This window comes from Centroberyx gerrardi, chromosome 24 (genome assembly GCF_048128805.1).
Source record: "Centroberyx gerrardi isolate f3 chromosome 24, fCenGer3.hap1.cur.20231027, whole genome shotgun sequence".
NCBI classification, from domain to species: domain Eukaryota; kingdom Metazoa; phylum Chordata; class Actinopteri; order Beryciformes; family Berycidae; genus Centroberyx; species Centroberyx gerrardi.
In genome coordinates, this window is record NC_136020.1 from 23,514,868 (window position 1) to 23,535,218 (window position 20,351).

Genomic DNA, 20,351 nt, shown 5'->3' on the forward strand with positions numbered 1-20,351 from the left:
TTCACATGAATCCTCACCTGCTTGTCCAAGGTAGGATCGGTTCCTCCCAGAGGTGTGACCAAGTCAACTTTACTTGAGTTCCAAGTCAGTCTCAAGTCGAGGCACAAGTCTCAAGTCAGGTCCCAAGTCTAAATGTAGATTACCAGGTCAAGTCCAAGTCATTAAAGTCAAGTCTCAAGTCTAAATGTAGAACAGCAAGTCAAGTCAGAACAAATCAAGAGTCCAGTATCAATTTAATATCTTAAAGAAAACTAAATATCTAGGACTTTTCAATGCAATATGGTTTTAATAGGATAAAAACTTGTTTGAGTTTGATTTCTATAATCAGTTTCAACTTCAATAAATTCAATCATTCCATACAAATTCAGAAAACAGAATTTAAATTCAGTCGTCTGCTGGAACAAATCTCATCACTTTCAATCTAAGTCATTTACACAAACACAAGATCTCAAGTCAAGACTTTAGAAACCTTTTCAAGTCATCAAAGTACAAGTCAGAGTCAAGTCCCAAGTCACCAGAACCCAAGTCAAGTCAAGTCTTCTCTTCACGCATCAAGTCAAGTCTCGAGTCATGTGACTCGAGTCCCCATGTCTGGTTCCTTTCATATCCCACCTGGACTGAGCAGAAACATGAGAGGGAGCAACTTTCTGGACTGGAAAGCTTCCTTCTAACCGAGTCTAAAATGCTCCCTGTAATTGTAATGTGTGCATCTGATCCCTTGGGCGACGCCTTGCCCCGCCGCTCAGACAAACTCATGACAGGCGATCAAACAAATACACAGTCACACGGAGCAGGGGGAAGGTGTCATGCCCAGGGAATGCAGAGTTGTCTTCAATTGGCTTGCAGTTTCTCTCTTTAGTTTCTCCCGCACCCCGCACACTGATGGGTAAGGTAGGCGGCCCGTCTCCGGCTGAAGGGTAGGGCAGAGCGGAAAGAGGCTTACTGCTCCACCTGAAGGCTGTCGGTCTTGCTGACGGGCGCTTTGAAGCTATTCACCTCCTCAAACACCAACTCTGTGGAGACACAGCAGGGGAAGGAAGGCAAAGAAGCCACGTTAGGAGTGTTGACAAAGATGGGAAGGGCATGTAGAGAGAGAGGAAGAGATGGGTTTTTAATTCTTCAAAGGTAAATAACACTGTGAAAAAGTAAAATTACTCCCTTTAAGTGTCTTTACTATGACACCAAATAATTTAATATGAAAACCAAGAAACATATGGTGCAAGCTCTTATTTTGTTCCATGGTTTGTTCAGCTTGGTGCTTGGATGCAAAATGACATCAGATATTTTTGAATGCTCCACCCATGACTTACATCAGCTTTAAGGAGTTTCATAACACAGAAAACCCCCTGTTAAACAACTGAAACTCAATCATATGTATAATGTTATAAATGACACACCTGGATATCTCTAAATCCATATTACTATGGTTTGCAGTCAACATTCCTGCAACACCCGTGCAAACTTTAAGTCCTGTGTAATCCCCAACATGAAAAGCTCTGCAGCTTGAAGCTAATTTTACTTGTCTGGTATCAGTTTGTGCAACTTCCTCCCCTGAAAATCAGAAATTGTCCGACCAAAGCTGTTTAAAAAGGAAGTGAGAGCAAACTGAGAAGTGGCCAGTATTAGGACATTCTAACTACTGCCATGCATATCCTTTTGATTGTTTTTTGATTGTCAAGTTATTGCTATTTTGTCTTCCAACAAGGACCAAAATGGAAATAAGTATTTTAAGTAGCTTTCTTGAGCTATCCTATGGGATGTGCATGGATAGTTTTTGTTATCATATAGTTTTCTTTTCAAATCAAATCAAATCAAGTCAAGTCAAGTCTCTATCACCACTCCTCCCTGTCACTCACCCTTCCATTCCTCCAGTGTGCGGTCTTTGCTCTCCAGTGTTTGGTCGTAGGGCGGAGCCTCCGGCTCGTCATCGGGGTCGTGGTACTGGGAGAAGTACGGGTGGGAGAGAGCCTCACTGGCCGAGATCCTCCCATCACAGTCCAGAACCAGCATCCGCTTCAACAGGTCGACAGCTGGGAGAGAGAGAGAGAGATAGAGAGAGCGAGAATTAGAAGTCATGAGTTGGGATATTGACCCATATTGTAGTTTTAGTTCTACAAACATTTAAACCTCAGTGGGCGGAGCCAAAGAACCACAGTTTTTCTGGCTAAGTAACATTAGACTGAAGCTCAGTGAAAAAGACAAGAGGTAAGAGAGGAGGAAGCTAATATTATGAAGCCTAGCGCTCTGCTGCTAACTGAAAAAATACAATCTATCATACTAAGTTATCTAGGTAAGCTAGTTAGCTAGCTGCTGACTTTCCAACATCATCATGTCATGGTAATGAATGAATGAAAAAGTCATTGCCATTTATATTTTTATTTATATTTTGACCAGAGTTCCTTCTTGCCATTCAAGGGTTTCAGTTAGCTAACTTGAGGTCTTTAAAACTGTGGTTCTTTGGCTCCGCCCACTGAGGTTTAACTTAACCAATGAGATTATTTCTGCCGCCGACAAATGTTTGCAGAACTAAAACTCCAATCTGCGATATGAAGAGTGTCTTGAGCTTTAGTAACCTCTCAAAGCCTTTAAATTGAGTTTAAGAAATTGATAATCCGATCTGCAGTGATTCACCCACCTAGTGGATTTGCTCCTCTAAAGATCTTTTCCAGGTCCTGTTGGGGCATGAAGGGCAGAGACTGGATATACTTCTGAGCCTGCAGATAGAGACCAATGTACAATCCACAACATGTGACAATGTGGACCTTGTCAAATAGTTAGTCAATAAAGTGATCAATCACCCTACCACCCAGATATTGACTATTCACTCATCAACCGTGTCAATCAAACGACTAATCAATCAGCAAATTTCAATGGGTTGCCTGAGTCGTCAATGCTGTAACGTTCGCTTGGAGTATTTCTTTCACATTCCCATTTAGCTAAGAATAATTTTTCCCCTCCACCCTCCCATTCATCCCTCCGTCCCTTCTTCCCTCCCTCACATGTTCAGAGGAGATCTTCTGTAGCAGCTCAGGAGTCGGAGTCCCAACCACTTCCATGATTCTCTTCAGCTGGTCAATATCTTTGGGCGGGTGGAGTTAAGGGCCGTCAAGATTTGGAAAAGCCATCAACTCATTAAACTACCTCGAAAGCAATTGACTGAGACCGAAACTCTTGACTTGCTGAGCATTGCTGAATCTCAAGCGGTCTCCTCTAGACGGCTGAAGTCCCACGACACAAAGATCAGTAAATCAAACTCATTTTAATTCTGCTTTTAGACATAGAATGAGACAACCTAGATAATTCAGTCTTTTGTGAGCCTTCCCATTCATTCCCGTCTCTCTGTGTTGATGCACCTCCCCTTCAGAAAGGCCTGGGATTGTCATGCAAATCCAGGAGAGGTCTGGTGCAGCACTTTCAGAGCTAATGGAAGTTTGCTGGTAAGAGAGAAAGAGGCTGCAAAGTGCGGCGGACTCTCTCAAGTCATTCTGCGCTGATGAAGGATACAATCATTGCCAGGGAAAAGGACCTTTCCCTTCAGTAGCTCTCCCATGATGCATCCCACTGACCAAATATCAACTGGAACAGAAACACCAGAGGTTTAATCGTTCCACAAGAACACCAATATGTGAAGAGTTTCCTTCCAAAATGAGATACTACTCTTATAAAATGACTGTCGTGAAAGTAAAACTCATTTTTAGCTGCAGCTTATGAGTCATTTTATGAGTAGCCTATGAGTCATTTTGATATCTTTGCTTATAAAATAGTTCTCACCATTCTGATTGTAGTGCATCCAGTTCAGCATGATCTCTGGCGCTCGATACCAGCGAGTCGCCACATACCCTGTCATCTCGTCATCCGTCTGTCTCGCCAGTCCGAAGTCAAGGATCTGTTGGACAGGTGCACGGTTTGTCAAGTTGAGGGAAGAATGCATGCTGGGTGTGTAAAGGGGTTAAATGGAAGGTCAGGTCTTACCCTCAGCTCACAGTCCTCATTCACTGCCACGTTACTGGGTTTCAGGTCCTGGGAAAGACAGTAAACCAGAAAAAGGAGGAGAGGAACATGAGCGGAATAAAGAAGACCGTTATCTGTAGTCAGAAAGAAACAGAGAAAGGTGGATCTGAATATAAAGCGGCAAAAAGCTCTAAACATCTACTTGTAATCAATTTTTGGTCCCACACTCATCTTCACCAGATGAATCTCAAAAACATCAGTCAAAAACAACTAATTGCCCAAGAGCAATTATCGCTCCATGGTGAACCGAAAACAGGGGAGTCAATCCTGTAATTCAACCTCACTGTAATTTGATTGACTTTTCTATTCATGGCCTAATATTCAATAACAACCTTTTCTTCCCAGGCAAAATGGATTTTGCTTTTACCCAGTGGCAAACATTAGGTCTTGCTGAATTTAGTAATCCCTACATTGATGGCGTTTTTGCCAACTTTAACACCTTAACAATACCATAATAAGACACTTTATTCCAGCCCAATAAAAGCCCAATTTACCACCTATAGATCAGGATTGGATGCTCTTCTACAAACTTATATATTAAGATTATTATTTTATTTAAAACTTAATCGACTTATCTCTTAAAAAGTGACAGTAAGATCAGAGCAGACTGCAGACAGAAAAACTAGGAATGGAGATGTCCGACCCAACCAGGGATAATGCTTCAGACAGAGTCAATGGGAAAACTTGCTCATTTTGGTTTAATACAATTTAAGCTTTTTTAAGACCGTGATTCAACATTTCAAAGAAAAACAAATTTTTTTTCATTTTAAATCTTGCAAGTGCTGCTATGTTTTCTTGAATAAAAACAGTCAAAATGAAAGAAGGAGGTGCAAAAGAGAAGAGAAGAGCCGCCACTCACTCTGTGGATCAATCCGGCTGAATGGATGTACTGTTCAATAGATGGCGGGACGGGGCAGGAGGGTGGGGGAGGAGTGAGAAGAGAGACGACATAAAGGAGACAGAGGTCAGCGGTTCATTTCGGCATTAGCCCCTGTCTAAAGGGAGACTCTTTTTGTCTGTCCCATGGTAACCAGGCAGGCTGGTCAGCAGAGTCCACCGGCTGCTCGACTAATTCGGTGTTACAGAATACACAAAGTTAACAATATGTCTGCATATATGTGCAAGGTAGACTTATCAAACACAAGGGATTATGGGTAGAAGGAGACGGACACGGTTCCTCATGCTTGGAAAGCCTATCAGAACAAAATGAAGTCTGGACTGATGCTCATATTCAGCTGTTTCTTCATGTGTTCTTAACTGGTATGAACACCACAGAAGAAGAGACAGACAAGTCCATCATGTTAGATAAAGTTACAGGAAGTCTAGTCTCTAACCTGCAGGATGACGGGTTCAAACTCCAATAAAATAGTCCAATAAACAGGCTGATTGTGAGTCATGTGACCTTTGTTTACAAGCCCTGGTTCTCTTGTAATTGGTCAGTATGAACCTAAACGAACAACAATACAAAAATGTAACAACATTTTTCCACTGTGGTTCGGACTAAAGAAAACAGTAGCTGTTATCGCACCCCTGAACTCTATTTTATTGGCATTATTAGTTATTCATTAAAAAAAGAGCAACATTTTAGACTATTAAATCAGTCACATTTTGTAAATATTGAGCAATGAACATCAGGTGACATTTTCTATCCAAAATGGACCTGTAGCATTTTGGAATAAAACCCTTCACAGGCCCTTTTCACATACTGTTTCTCAATGCTTCTGCATTGAGAAACCGGTGCATTACAACTTCCTGTTGCCAGCTATGGCCTTCACTAAATTGCTCCACAACCTGCCCAACATTTTTAATGTGTTATTATGTTATCTAGTGCTAGTAACCATTACAATTTTGTTGTTTTTGTTGGATTGGTTTGTCAATAAGTTGCAAAAAGAAACTTGCCACAGGAAGTTGTAATGCACCGGTTTAGCTGTTACCATGACGATGTGAAAAGGGTCAACTGGTAAAACTATGAATAACAAATAAATCACAGTACTGACTAGGTATATTCTGTATGTAGTGTTCAATATGACAAGGTGACACAGTGTGACAGTAAACTACCTTGAGGCCGCGGAGAAGCTGGTAAATGAGGAACTGCACGTGTTCGTCAGACAGCCGCTGAAATTTGACGATGTTGTTGAGGTCCGCGCCCATCAGGTTGGTCACTAGGTAGCTGGAAAAAGGGGAAGAGTGGGTCAGGGGTTACCATGGGAACCGCCAGTTGTCTTTACATGCCTGTAATCCCTGCCTGTAATCCATGACCTGATCTCCCACAAATATGTGAAACACGACTTGTTAACACCAAATTACATGTTGGTGGCACAGTTAGGGTTAGTGTTAGTGTTAGTGTTAGGGTTCCGTTTTCCCAGCACAAAATGGTTACGTGAATGAGACACGACTATAAACAGGAATTAGTGTCATATTGAAGTAGCTCAGTTGTGGTCGGGTGGTGGATGGGCCGATGAGTTTGACTCCAGAGACCGGAGTTCAATTCCCAACTTGTACGAAGGAAATTGTAATTTTTTGGTTAGGGTTAGCCCTAACCCTAACCCTAACCCTCTAACCCTAACCCTAACCCAAGTTTTTCTTATTTGACCATGACCAAAGCCTTTCCCAAACCTTAACCAAGTTGTTTTAGTTGCCTAAACTTAACCGTTTGCCAACCGTTAGCTGAAAATGTCGTGTCCAATTCATGTTATTGCTACAGAATCCAGTTCATGTTGGAGGGACGTAATTTTCACATAATTTATGTCCACAGCACATAAATCTGCATTTCACAGTTCGTGCTCAATTCACGACTTTTTATGAGACATGTTGCATCACCATCATCATCATTACCATTCAGTCCTCTAAGAGCAAATACATTGCATTGTGGTGGAAAGTGGACGGCTATACGGCTAATATGAAACAACTGGTGAGCTATAAGACCCGTGCACCCGGGGATAAAACATTTACACTTCATTGAAGTCCTCTAATGTTGCAGCGGGCGTGAAGACGTCCAGTAGTCCTATTACCTGCGAAGACAAGAGACAAGTGGAGCTGATCAATAGCAGCTACAGCATGGCACACAGAGCGCTGCGTCTTTCTGTCTGCGGGCTTTTCGAGAAGCCGGACTCACGTTCTCATGTTTCATGTGCTTGAGCAGCCTGAGTTCCCGGTACGAGCGGCGGCTGTGGATCAGAGACTGAAAAGGCCTGGACAGCTTCTTCACCGCGACCTTCTGCCGCAGCCGCACATCATAAGCCGAACTGGAGAGAGAGAGAGAGAGACAGAGATTAGATATTTCAAGCTTATGTGAACGAATATGCGTATGAATTACTGTTGTTCAGTATCCCTATGTTGAAATATTTTGATTTCTTAATGTTCCAATGCATTATTAGTTTGTTTGTTTGTTATCGTGTTCATGCAAATGCTTTGTCAACACAAATTCTCTCTTGTCCTTTTCGATAAAGGTTATTTGTATTTGAGATAGGAGAGAGAGAGAGAGAGAGAGAGAGAGAGAGAGAGAGAGAGAGACATTGTATATATTAAACGTATCTGAATGAATATGAAATTTGAATTTCAATGAGACAGGGAGAAATAGAGTGACAAAGAGAGAGAGAGAGAGATAGATAGATAGATAGATAGATAGATAGATAGATAGAGAGAGATGGGTTGGGACAGAGGAAGACAGAGAGAAAGAAAGATTGTATGTATTTCAAACTTATCTGAAAATGGAATTTGAATTTGAGAGAGGGAGAGAGAGAGAGAGAGAGAGAGAGAGAGAGAGAGAGACATTGTATATATTAAACGTATCTGAATGAATATGAAATTTGAATTTCAATGAGATAGGGAGAAATAGAGTGACAAAGAGTGAGAGATAGAGAGATAGAGAGAGAGGGAGATAGATAGATAGATAGATAGATAGATAGATAGATAGATAGATAGATAGATTGGGACAGAAGAAGACAGAGAGAAAGAAAGATTGTATGTATTTCAAACTTATCTGAATATGGAATTTGAGAGAGGGAGAGAGAGAGAGAGAGAGAGAGAGAGAGAGAGAGAGAGAGAGAGAGAGAGAGAGAGAGAGAGAGAGAGAGAGATGCGGTACAACAAGAGGGGCAGGGAGGCTGAGGATGTCACATATTGTAACAGTGCGGCGGTTTATTTCATTTGTCGCTTTTGAAATGTAAATGTCACTCGACGCAGCGAACACCGAGCCGCCGCCGCCGCCGCCGCCGCTGCTGCTGCCGCTGTCGAGCCGAAGTCTTTTCAGCCCTGCCAGCTTTTGAACGCTCATCATCATAATAATAATGATCCAGGCATCAGAGAGCGAGAGGCCCGCCGCCTCAGACAAACAGGAAGGAGAAGTGGTTGAGAAACGCTGCGGAAACTGAGAGCAGGAACTAAGAAGTGAAAAACACTGTGAGTGGAAAACAAGTGGATGTTCAGATCGAGGAGAAGAGAGAGAGAGCAGCACTGCAGAGCTCCACATTGAGAGAAATCATTTAATTTATTATATTACAATATTACAATAAAGTTTGTTTGGCAGACTGATTTCTGTCCTGTATCACCTTTTTCCACTATTAGATATTATCAATCTGTGATGTTCAATTCATTCCAGGAGTTATTTTGTGATGAAGCGTTGTAATTTACTTTTCTGGTGAACCCACTTTCCTTCAGCCTGCCTCGTCTACTTCTACTGCAGTTAGTGATTTACTACATTACCCAGAATGCAACAACCAACAACAGTCAACAACCCCCAGAGAAGGGGTGAACTTGCATTCAGCTGTGGGTATGTGGAGAGAGCGATAGCATTGCAAGAGCAAGAATACCATAGTTTTTCCAGCTGAGAAAATGCAAGACTCACGCCCCCTTACTCTAAACCCAGCCCGTTTCTCTGCTGCAGTGCATTCTGGTCTCTCTCCTGCTCCTGTGGGTGGAGAAACTGGTCTCTCTCCTCTTCTACGATGGATTTCTCCCTGTATGATTGTTGAACGTCTCTCGGTGCAAAATGGCGGCTCTAGAAAGAAGCCCTCGCTCTTTGATTCTGAGGGACTGACACCAAAACCTGACGTTTACCGCTGAGGTTTTACATCCTGAAACATTTTCTCATATCAAACTCCACTGGAGCTGCTGGAAACATCTGGAGGTGACATCACCTCGTCTACGATTGGCCGGTTATCCACCAAGAAGAAAAACACAACTAACTACTGGATGGAGCCAGGAATGAAAAGTAGCCTTTAACAGGCCAGCTGTAAACAGAATGTGAACGACAGGAATCAGAACTGAATTCCATTAAATTCCACTTCTAAGAGAGTTTGTCTCGACTCTAAACATTATGAATCAAAACATTATGAATCAGATAAAAGACAGTTCAACAAATCAAACACATTCAGTCATAATGTGGATTACCATCACATGTTCTGCATCAAACACCAGCTGAAAGGCTCCTTTAACACTTTATGATATTCAGTATTGATAATATATAAAACTATGTGGAATCTCAGATATGTGGTGAGGAAAAAACAGTCAATTTAACTTCCTGAAATTTCAATTCAATTCCAATTCTGTTTCCTGTTTTTTTTCAAATTCCAGTTCCTCAGTTCACTGCAAAAACTGACAGACTTCATATTTTATTATATTATATTGTATTATGTTATATAGTTATTTTCTCTTGTCTCCAGACTCATCAAGCTTATTTTAGGATTTCTTTAGTGAAATCATCTCACTGCACTGGCAGATAATTTTACCGCTTTCAACAAATTTGACTTTTTTCCGGGAGAATGTAACATTTTCTTGGTAAAAGTGAAATTGTCTTGGAGAAAGTTTCTTGTTTCCAGATTTTCTTCATTGTTTTATGATGATTTCTTGAAAGAAGAAATCATATTGGCATGAATCAAGTGAAATTTACTGAAAGCAGCAGATTATCTGCCAGTGCAGAGAGAGAATTTGACTAAAAATATCATGAAATAAGCTGATAGGTCTGGAGACAAGAGAAAATCATGATTTTTTTGCAGTTTTGAATTGGAGCTGATGAGTTAATTCCTGGATCGACCCCTGAACCGCGTCAACACTACGCTGCGTCCAAATGCCTCCGTGTGATTTTCCGTGTCCAGGCGGCCCGCTGCCGGCCCACATGTCTCCTCCGGCCTCAGCCAAGAGAGAAACCAGACCGAGCCGCGCACACATCACACACGCTTCCATACAAGGCTCTGCCTGCCTGCGAGCCGCGCATCGATCGCTCTCTTCTGCTTTCGTCTCAGGCTTTTTTTTTTTTTTTTTCTTAATGCACCTCCGGTTTCATAAAGGGGAATGAGTGAGTGAGGAAGGGAGGAAGGGAGGAAGGGAGGGGTGAAAAATGTATCAGAGAAGGAAGCATGCGGTTTATCATCTTCATGCACTGATTTCTGATTCATCCTCTGATCTAAACGACAAATGAGATTCTTTCTGATTAATTCAAAGGGAAATCTATATGATTTGTATATTTAGATACGGGGATCATTGGATTTTGCAGTTACAGAGACCAAATGATCTTTTATTCTACAGCAGGTTGTTCTTGATGTTTATGACTCGCATGATAACACAGCATCTAATTTCATGCATTTAGCACTATATCATCCCCCCACCCCCCATGACACACACACACACACACACACACACACACACACACATACTCCCTATCTTTTAAAGTCCCCATGAAATAAACTCCCATTGCTTTTCCAGGAAAACAGAGTATCTTTAACGGTGACATCATGCTGCACCAGGAGGTGTGAATAAAAACCAATAAACCAATAAAAACATCACAGATTTTTCAACAGTCCCGCCCCTCCGCCCCCTCCCATCCAATCAAACTGCCTCTCTCTCCCTAACTGATCTCCCATTGGTTTACACTTTTGAATGATCCCTCCCTGCGTTATGCCCCGCCCCCCAACATCCTGTTTCAGCAGGAAAATACATCAAATCAAGGAAGTAAAGATGCCGTTTCATGGGGTTTTTAAATTGCACTGTAGTCATGTGATAACAGCGATTTGTCCAATCACAGAGCAGCAACAAATCTGAATCCCGCTGTCCTTTCTGTGCAGCTGAACTTATTTGTAATCAATAATCTGACAAGAACAGACGTAACGTTTTGGGCAGCCGGGAACGAGGCAGCCATGTTTTATTCGTAGTTGTGCAAATGACGGGTTTCGTTCCAAAATGCGATTTAAAGTCTGGACCCACCTGACTGAATGTACTATGTTTTTCATTCTCTTAAAAGAGATATTTTCCACTTCCCAGAGTTTTATTTTGTGTCTTTCTGTCCATTCAAAGCTGTGTGTGTGGTGTCATGAACCAAAAACACTCTCAATCCATTTCTCCACGTTCATTTTCCAGCATCTCTCTGAGCCTTACCAAGAACAGGCCGTTTCTGTCGCCGTGTCTTTAAGGCTCATTAATATTCACGACCCTCTGTTCCGATTGGCTAACCGTTTCGAGAGTGAAACGTGAGACGCCGCGGCCCGGCGGCTACAGGTAGGGAAAACTCTCCGGTAATAAACGATGACGACCGCTCGACCGCTTTGAAAAAAACACTTTGTTAGTCTATTATTTCTTACAGAAATGATAATGAGCGAACCTTTGTGACGCCACAAAGTTACGGAAGTCCAAACGGCTCGTTTAGAGGCTCGCTTTTCTAATATGGATTGTGTGGATTTAGTTGGCGACCGTGCGTTTTGATACTTTAACCATGTTTAGATAGACCATCCAACTCCTTTATCATCACAGAGGAGAGGGAGTCCTGCTTTACACCAGATGGGACCTTTAAATCCATTTTGATCTAAAGGCTTCTGCTTTAAAATGCTTGAAATGAGTTTCTTAGACAAATATAAATAGTGAAGTTGATCCTATGTACGAATTTCTTTCCAAAGCTTTTGCCTTTCCATCAAAGCAAAGGGCGGCTACTTTAAAGAATCTAAAATATAAGATAGTTTTGACTTGTTTAACACTTTTTTGGTCGCTGCATAATTCCATTTGTGTTATTTCATAATTTTGATGTCTTTACTGTTATTCTAAAATGTGGAAAATAGTAAAAACAAAGAATAATGCGTCCAAACTTTTGACTGGTAGTGCGTATTTCTGTTTTAGATGAAAGCCTCGATCAGCTTTGTTCATACTGTCTCATGATATCCAATCTCAGCTGGTGCAAAATTGGCCCGATTTCATCTCAGGAAACAGAAGCGGAAAGAAAGAGAATATTGAGTTGGATTAGGGTTCGCAGGCTGGAAGCTGAGAAGAAAAGGAGACGGGATTTGACTTTGGGAAGACAGGAGCATGACAGCGCCGGGCCACTGAACTGTTTATCTCACCAAATATCAGAATTCAACAGGCATCTCATGTTAAACCACTGGAGGAGCTTTGTATTCAAGACGTTACTCTCTCTCTCTGTCTCTCCTGAACATGTGTGTGTGTGTGTGTGTGTGTGTGCATGTACTGTATATACTCATCAGTGTGTACATACATTTGTGCTTGGCCGTGTGTCTGCATCTATTGCTGTTCTGAATCTCTCCATATTAATTTCTAAGCGATTTTTTCTGACCACTAGAGGGCGACAGAAACCGCGACACATTTTGTAAACACACAGCAAACCTACTGGGCGACGGAAGCCCTTAAGGACAAACCGTGCGTAAAGTCTAACGGCTAAAATAAACGTACATACGGAGAAATATCGCCGGTTAACAGTCTCACTTTGCCAGATTTTTCTCCCGCTGAAGGTCACATGACCCACAGTGACAAGTGAAGAGGCAGGTAGCAAGTTTACTAGTTGAAAACGTTTCCTCGCTCGCTTCATCGATTCGCCGTTACTCGGGCCGACTTTGACAACAAGCTTTAGGAAAGAGGAGAAAACAACAACAAGCTGCTGCTGTGTTGTTGTTTGTTTACATCATCACACGCTAGCTTCAGGACTGGATACAGGGTCTGAAAACGCTTATTGCAGGTTTAAAGGACAGTTCCAGTCTGATTGGAGTTTTTACTCATTTCCTGTCGGTGGTTTTCATCATCTTAGTTGTTTTTCAAAGTAAAAACAGACCGGATTTATTTCCAGAGAAGAAGAGGGAGGCAATTTTAAGCCATAACTGTGTAAAATCTTTACATAGCTTTAGTTTCTGTTTCATGTTCCAGACTGTAGCTGGAGGAAGAGTCTGGCTTTGGTTCGTCGATTGGTTGTGATTGACAGGAGGCGGGGCCTAACGGAACCACAGAGAGCGTTAGCTATTGGTTGAAAGATTTATTTTGGAGAGGAAAATGTGGGAATCGGCCATGCAGCGAACTAGAAGCGGTATTTTTGTTTACAGCAGAAAGCAGAAGTCAGACTGCTGAATGTGACGCATGAATATGAAACAGTGACTGGAACTTCTTTCAAAATGTTAAAGTTTCCAGCCTGATTTCAGCGTTCTGATGCAGATTGTTGCTTCTCTTCACAGTGATGGATCATCTTTACTGACTGAATCAGAGCCTCCAGTTGTTTTCTCTGCTGTTTGGAATTGAATGGAAGTGAATGAGGCTGAGAGGTTTGGCAAAACTGATTTAAAAATATATTTAATTGTGGCGGATGCATGTAAAAACTGTCAGAATTAACTTTAGAGGGATGGAAAACATAAAAATGAGCAAAAAACTCCAATCACAAAGGAATTATCTTTATTACTTAACACCTATATTCTGTCTCTAAACTCTCTTTTTTTGTATTTTTCTCTCTCGGTTTCTCTTTCTCTCATGGGAGGTGTGTGTGTGTGTGTGTGTGTGTGTGTGTGTGTGTGTGTGTGTAGGGGGGGTTATAGCTCTAGCTATAATACATTATATGAGCTTGTCGGATCCTTGACCTCAGGCATGAGATCTCAAGAGGCTTCGCCGGGACAATGAGCGGGTATTTGGGATAAATAATGAGAGCTTTTTACTGCGCATCTCCAGAGGCAGACTGTCGCTGGACCCTGCAGCGGTCCCAACCCCCCACCGAACACACACACACACACACACACACACACACACACACTCGAACCCCCAATCCCATCCCATCCCCCAGTCGTTTGCTAATCAAGTCTTGCCATGAGAAAGTCAGTGACAATGGTTGGAGATCAGTGTTAATAATGCAGGGCAGGACAGGGTGGTGTGTGTGTGTGTGTGTGTGTGTGTGTATAATTCAAGAAAGTGATGACAAAATGCAGAGGTATTTCATCAGTGCAGCCATCCACATTGTGATGCCATGTACTGGATTCAGAGGTGTGATGCCTTAAGAGCCGGGAAGTGACGATAAATTCAACATATCGCAATATAAAAACACGTCAGTCCGTCTGCTGTCAGGAACATGAATGGTGATATCAGCTCCATGTTATTCTGCTGTCAGGAACATGAATGGTGATATCAGCTCCATGTTATTCTGCTGTCAGGAACATGAATGGTTATATCAGCTCCATGTTATTCTGCTGTAGTAATCACTAATGAGACTCTTGACCATCACAGTTTCACAAGCTCTCCATCCAAATTATATTATTGTTACTTTGTAACGACATTTTTAAATTGTTGTTTACATTCTAGCAGCCAATGGCATCGCTGGAAAGATTTGAGTCTCAGAAATAAACAGAATTCTGCACAGTCAGACTTTGTTGTCACTGAACTTTTATTGATCACATCGTATCCTGGTTGGATTGAATCATATCAAAGAAGCAGAAAAATATAATTGTCTTGTTTGTAATCTTAAATGCCTTTTCTCTACTTTCAGTCGCTGGGTCTCTGTCAACGATAACAGACAGAGAAAAGATTAACACTACAGTCATTTTTCTCTGTGTTGACTTCTCAGAGTAACTCTCATATCACTTAACGACATGCAGCTGTTACTCCTGATAAGGTTTGACCAATGTGAATTTTTGAACGCCGCGATACTGATATTGATATTTTTTGGGCTGAAGCTGCAGAGAGCTGATATTTTGTGCTGATATTTGACCGTTTTCATACCAAAAAACGAACGAAACGTCATGTTTTCAATGCAATAAATAGAGATTTTTCTACTGAGCGAGTGTTCTCTTTACTGACATTTGTATAGGCAGCACCTCGACTCGGCTGTTTGAGCACAATTTAGTTTACCTCAAAAATGTTAAAGTATTCAGTGTTCAGTCTGCCACCCTCCAGCTTGAAAATGTAAAGAGATCTTTTTGTATTTTGTCTCCATCTTTGGTGCCAAGCGGTCACTGTTGTGCTGTTTGGTTTGTTTTTGTCTCATGCTAACTACCCAGTTCTTCTTCTTCTGTTTATTCCAAACAAACAGACAGTGGAACAGATTTATGAACTGGATATAGGTTGGATCACTGTTGTGCAATCAGCAAAACACATTTGTTACTTCAACACTAATTACTTTGACTAATCTGTGCTGTCATGAACTCCACTGACAATATGTGGACTTACTTTTTAGATAGTGTCACATTTTATCTCACCTTTATCTCACCTGGACACAATTGCATTTTTTCTCTCCTCTCTGTTGTGTTTTATCACTGTGCAACCAAACTAAACTGGGAATGCTTGGGGGGGATTTTCTGATCCAGAACTGATAGCACTATATCACGAAATAATTAATTTTGCATTAAAAGAATAAAATGAACCTCCTCAGTCTGACATGTTGTGCAGTTCCACATCATTCACAGCTAAAGACGGACATGAGAGTTTTCTGGGAAATATTCCTCGCATTGCTTGAGAAAAGGGTTCGAGTCTTGGTCATGTGACTTCTGGCTTTGGGAAAGAGTTTTTTTGTTTTCAGAAATCTTGTCTGAACTGTTACAGATCATATGAATAACAGCTGTGAATACCACATGGCCTGGGACAACATCTCCTATCAGCTTCTGAAGCGTCTGAATGGATGCTTTGATATCATTACAGTAGGACATACGTATTTTTAGCATGGGTTTCCACAGTGGGAATCAAACCTAGACTCTATCAGTATCATGCTCCTAAAGTACTTAACGCACTTCTGTTTCCTGAGGCTGAATGAATCAGCTAAGAGCTAAAAGTAATGATCCGGTTCTCTGTGTGAACTAGACTGTTACGCTCCTGTGCTGTTCTGGCAGTCTGAGCACAGAGTTAAAGCTGCACTATAGGCAACATTTTAATGTAAAAATTCACCCATCTTTTCAGCCTAAATTGAATTTTCTATTATTAATTTATTTGTATTTTGCACTTTTTTTCTACTCTACTAATATATTTCTTACCTCTTGCACGTTTTAATTTGAACTTGAGAAATTGTGACTGAAATAATTTCCCCCAGGGATGAATAAAGTCTTCTGAATCTGAATCTGAATCTGAAATCACAAACTGTGGCTGCAACAGACAACAGCGTCCCATCCTCGCTGATTGAGACGCTGCAGATGAAGACGCTCTATTGCTCTAATGGAAGTCTGCCACTGCTCCGCCCACAGGAAGTGCCGTGACGAATCAAAATTCAAGAGCAAAATCCAAACTCGAACCCAACGTTAGATCTTTTCCTCACTCGACTCTTTGGTTTCCTTCGGTATAAAGCATCACAGAGCGGCCGGGCTGGTAAACAGTTTAGTGACGTCACCTTAAAGGAGTCCTGAGTAGTGAAGTTACACATTTTTCAAGCAATTGCCTCTCGCTGCCATTTGGAGCCGCCAACGTGCGAAGTCTCCCAGTGCAGCTTTAACCGCTTTTTATTCATACAGTCGGATGGACACAGATCCATATTTTGGTTGGGATGAAGCATCAACCGCCTCTTACGCCTTAATTAATATAGATAGACTGTCGTAGGTGCTCATCACCATGACACCTTGCCATGGCAACAGGATCTCTCTGTCTGACACAGACTGGTCCAAAATGAAAAGAATTCAACATCGATCATGTCAGCATGCAGAGAGACAGACAGACAGACAGACAGACAGACAGACAGAGAGGCAGCTGGCTGTGTGAGGAGCCAAACTGAGAATTACATATATAGTAAATTGATGCATGCATCTGTTTAACAGGCTTCCAGACAGCTTTGCAGCAGGCTCGCATCTCGCCTTAATTGGACCCAGTGAAGGCAGGTTGGCCCATCCCTCTCCAGATGTGATATGCACATCCTCCAGACGATGCAAGCTTTGCAATCTCAGCTTCTGATTGGGTCTGAGTGTGAATGCAGAAGCGGGGGGGGGGGGGGGGGGGGGGGGGGGGACACGGATCTGGGGAATTCCTGCGCCGACAGTTTCAGTCTTAATTGCAGTCGATCCACAGGAGAAAGAGAGAGAGAGAGAGAGAAAAAAAAGGAGCGGTGGGAAAAGCTTCATGCAACGCAGGAGGCAGAATAAAAACAGTTCCTGCAGACGTGCTGTCTCGCTTTATCGATGACGCCGATAGGCTTATTGGCAGATCGGCAGATATATATATGTATATTTTATTATTAATAAAACGAAACAAACCAAAAAATGACATTATAAAATAAACATAGGCCTATATTAATATTATTATTTTTATTTTATTTTATTTTATTTGATTGAATTTTATTTCATTTCATTGTATTTTATTAGCTATATTGTAGGCTATTTCATTTTATTTAATTTTGTTTTGTTTTATTTTATTTGATTTTATTATTATTATTGTTAGTAGTAGTAGCCTATTATTTTATTATTTTATTATTGTTTTGGGTTTTTTTTTGTTTGTTTGTTTTTCATACATTGACCCGTCATATAGACTCGGCACCACGCTAAAAGCATAACAACAAGCCTATAATAATCTCAAAAGCCTCATCCTCCTGATAAACAATGAATTTCCTGCAGACTCCATTCCAGCCAGTCGGCAGCCTTCACCTATACATTTCTCTGGTGATGCACTGGCTCTGTATACTGCCATATAAACAGTATGGCAGCGCAGCCTCGCCCCTCCATCCCTCCCTCCCTCCCCGCCTCCCCGCCTCCCTCCGCCGGTCCAGACTCACCACACCGAGCCGTAGGCCCCGGAGCCCACCGGAGTCAGGTTCTGGTACCGCTCCGGAACCTCCCACACCGTCTTGTTCAGCTCCTGCCGGTAATATCCCGGTCTGGCCGACATTTCTTCAACCGGATCACACGGGGGGCAAAATGGGAAGTGAGCGGAGGAGACAGACCGGAGCTGCGGTCCGCCGTCTGCCGAGAGAGACTGCGCACCGCACCGGCCAGTGTGCCTCAGTGTCTCTCTCTCTCTCTCTCTCTCTCTCTCTCTCTCTCTCTCTCTCTCTCTCTCTCTCTCTCTCTCTCTCTCTCTCTCTCTCTCTGCTTTATTAGCATGAAGTAGAATTCAGTGTTTGTTGCCAGAACGTTGTCAATGATAGCCTAATAACATAAACAATGGTATAAATAAATAAGTAAATAAAACAAATAAAATAAATAAATTAATAATGACAACAATAACAACAATACTACTACTACTAATAATAATAATCTAATAAAACAATCATAATAATGGTAGGCTACTTTCAAATCTGCTTTATAACAGAAAGCGATATAGTGGCCTTTATGGGCATTGACAGATGAGTAATAATAACAAAATCAATAAATATCAGTGTTATAAGCAACAATATGATACACATTCAATTCAAATCGTTAAATTCAATGTCCTCCCTGTCGTAAATAGTATACTTCATTGCATAAAGTTTGTTGTGTAGGCTACATGTACATGTTACACTGTACAAGTATAACAAATCTCTATAATATTCCTATAATATTCCTATAGTAACTTGTAGTGTCTTTTTTTATATATATAATATTGCTATAGGGAACTTATAGTTTTGTGTAGTTATATTTGTTTAGTATCCTTCTAAAATGTATTATAGTATACTGTATTTTTGTTTTCGTTTGGGGTTAAGGCAGACACACACACACACACACACACACACACACACACACACACACACGCTCACTGTCAGAGAACTGCCAAACAGACACACAGCGTCCTCTAGTGGTTGACTTCGGTCAGTACACGAGAGACAAAAGAGGAGAGAATTAAAGTTTCCAAATCAAAGGAACAATCCCCCTAAAACTCTTAAGCTCAGTTAAAAACAGCTATTGGCTGCATTCAGTAGTTTGTTGTGTTTTTCTTCTTGGTGGATAACCGACCAATCGTAGACGAGGTGACGTCACCTCCAGATGTTTCCAGCAGCTTCAGTGGAGTAATGGATGTAAAACATCAGCGGTAAATGTCAGGTTTTGGTGTCAGTCCCTCAGAATCATCAAAGGTTAATGCATCAATAATTTAACTCTTCTTTACTTTCTTTACATTTGATACTTAAATCAGACAGACAGACAGACAGACAGACAGACAGACAGACAGGCAGACAGACAGACAGCTGTGTTTTACAGGGTTTAAAGGTGTAAAGGTTTTGTAAAATCGACCTCTATTTTGAAGAAGGATGAATGAAGAGAGTTCCAAAATTGTGTAAAACTGGGTCTTCAATGGGTTTCATATAAAATGCACATGGAAACCATCCATTTATGAAGCCTGAAGTAAAAATGACCTATTTCGAGTTAGGATAGGTTAAGAAAGTTCAAAGGTTTTTTTTTTTTTTTTATCAGGGGTGACATGTAATAATCGTTATAAAAATTACAAAACCTCTTTAGCCCCATGTGAATCCAGGCTTTTATGAATACCCCCTAAAAAGCATTGGGTAAAACAATGTACTGTTGTGTTTAATGAAATGCTGCCCTCTCCTGGTTATAGGAGAAAGTACACATTACATTTCTCCTGGGACAGTGTGACTAGGGAGGAAAGGAGATATATCTCTTTGGTAGCATTACATCACATTACATTACGTCATTTAGCAGACGCTTTTGTCCAAAGCGACTTACAATAGTACATTTTGTCAACAGTAGTGAAACCAACTGTGCATCACAGTCTTCATCAGCTAAGCCTTTTAATAGGAATAAGTAGCATTTGTTGAATTTTTTATTTTTTTTTAAAGTTTAAGAAGGGTAAGAGGAGAAGGTGGGAGGCAGCGAGATCGTCACGGCGCTGCGATTTTCTTCATTTCCTCTCAGCTGCCCGAAGCTTCTGTTCTATGAGTTTGCAGAGATTCAGACAGCCAAGGAGCGGGTGGAGAGGATCGAGCTGGTTTAGTGGTTAGAGGGCAGAGAGAGTCAAGAGAGGATAGAAGAGTAGTGGAGGAGAGAGAGTAGAGGAGGAGAGAGAGTAGTGGAGGCCTCCTCAGTGGACAGGAGAGAGAACTGCTCGGCTGAGGGAAGCGAGGACGGGACAGCAGAAGAGAGCGAGGTAGGTGAGAGAGTTTTTAGGTTGCGTCGGGTGGTGACAGTGTGAGTGGATGTTGAGTGGGAAGTGGGGAGTGAGATGGGAAGGGAGAAGGTTATAAAGTGATGGTC

The 20,351-nt window shown here is 41.6% G+C and overlaps 1 protein-coding gene across 1 annotated transcript; it reads right to left on the minus strand.

Moving 5' to 3' along the window:
* Positions 1-313: 313 nt before the first annotated feature.
* mapk11 (mitogen-activated protein kinase 11) lies at positions 314-18,071 on the minus strand. The gene is made up of 12 exons (XM_071926884.2): positions 17,939-18,071; positions 7,127-7,256; positions 6,964-7,022; positions 6,070-6,181; positions 4,871-4,900; positions 3,973-4,020; positions 3,772-3,886; positions 3,505-3,576; positions 3,000-3,079; positions 2,636-2,714; positions 1,857-2,030; positions 314-1,013 (listed from the first exon to the last, which is right to left on the minus strand). The coding sequence occupies exons 1-12, from the start codon at positions 18,049-18,051 to the stop codon at positions 940-942; spliced, it is 1,086 nt and encodes a 361-aa protein (XP_071782985.1). The 5' UTR covers positions 18,052-18,071; the 3' UTR covers positions 314-939.
* Between the last annotated feature and the right edge of the window lie 2,280 nt (positions 18,072-20,351).

What these genes read in the sequence shown, in the direction of transcription:
- mapk11 (XM_071926884.2), bottom strand. Translation starts at nt 18,051, where the DNA reads ATGTCGGCCAGACCGGGATATTACCGGCAGGAGCTGAACAAGACGGTG. An exon ending in AGCACATGAAACATGAGAAC is followed by an intron (nt 7,023 to 7,126) that starts GTGAGTCCGGCT and finishes TTGTCTTCGCAG; the next exon opens with GTAATAGGACTACTGGACGT. An exon ending in CAGCCGGATTGATCCACAGA is followed by an intron (nt 4,021 to 4,870) that starts GTGAGTGGCGGC and finishes TGTCTTTCCCAG; the next exon opens with GACCTGAAACCCAGTAACGT.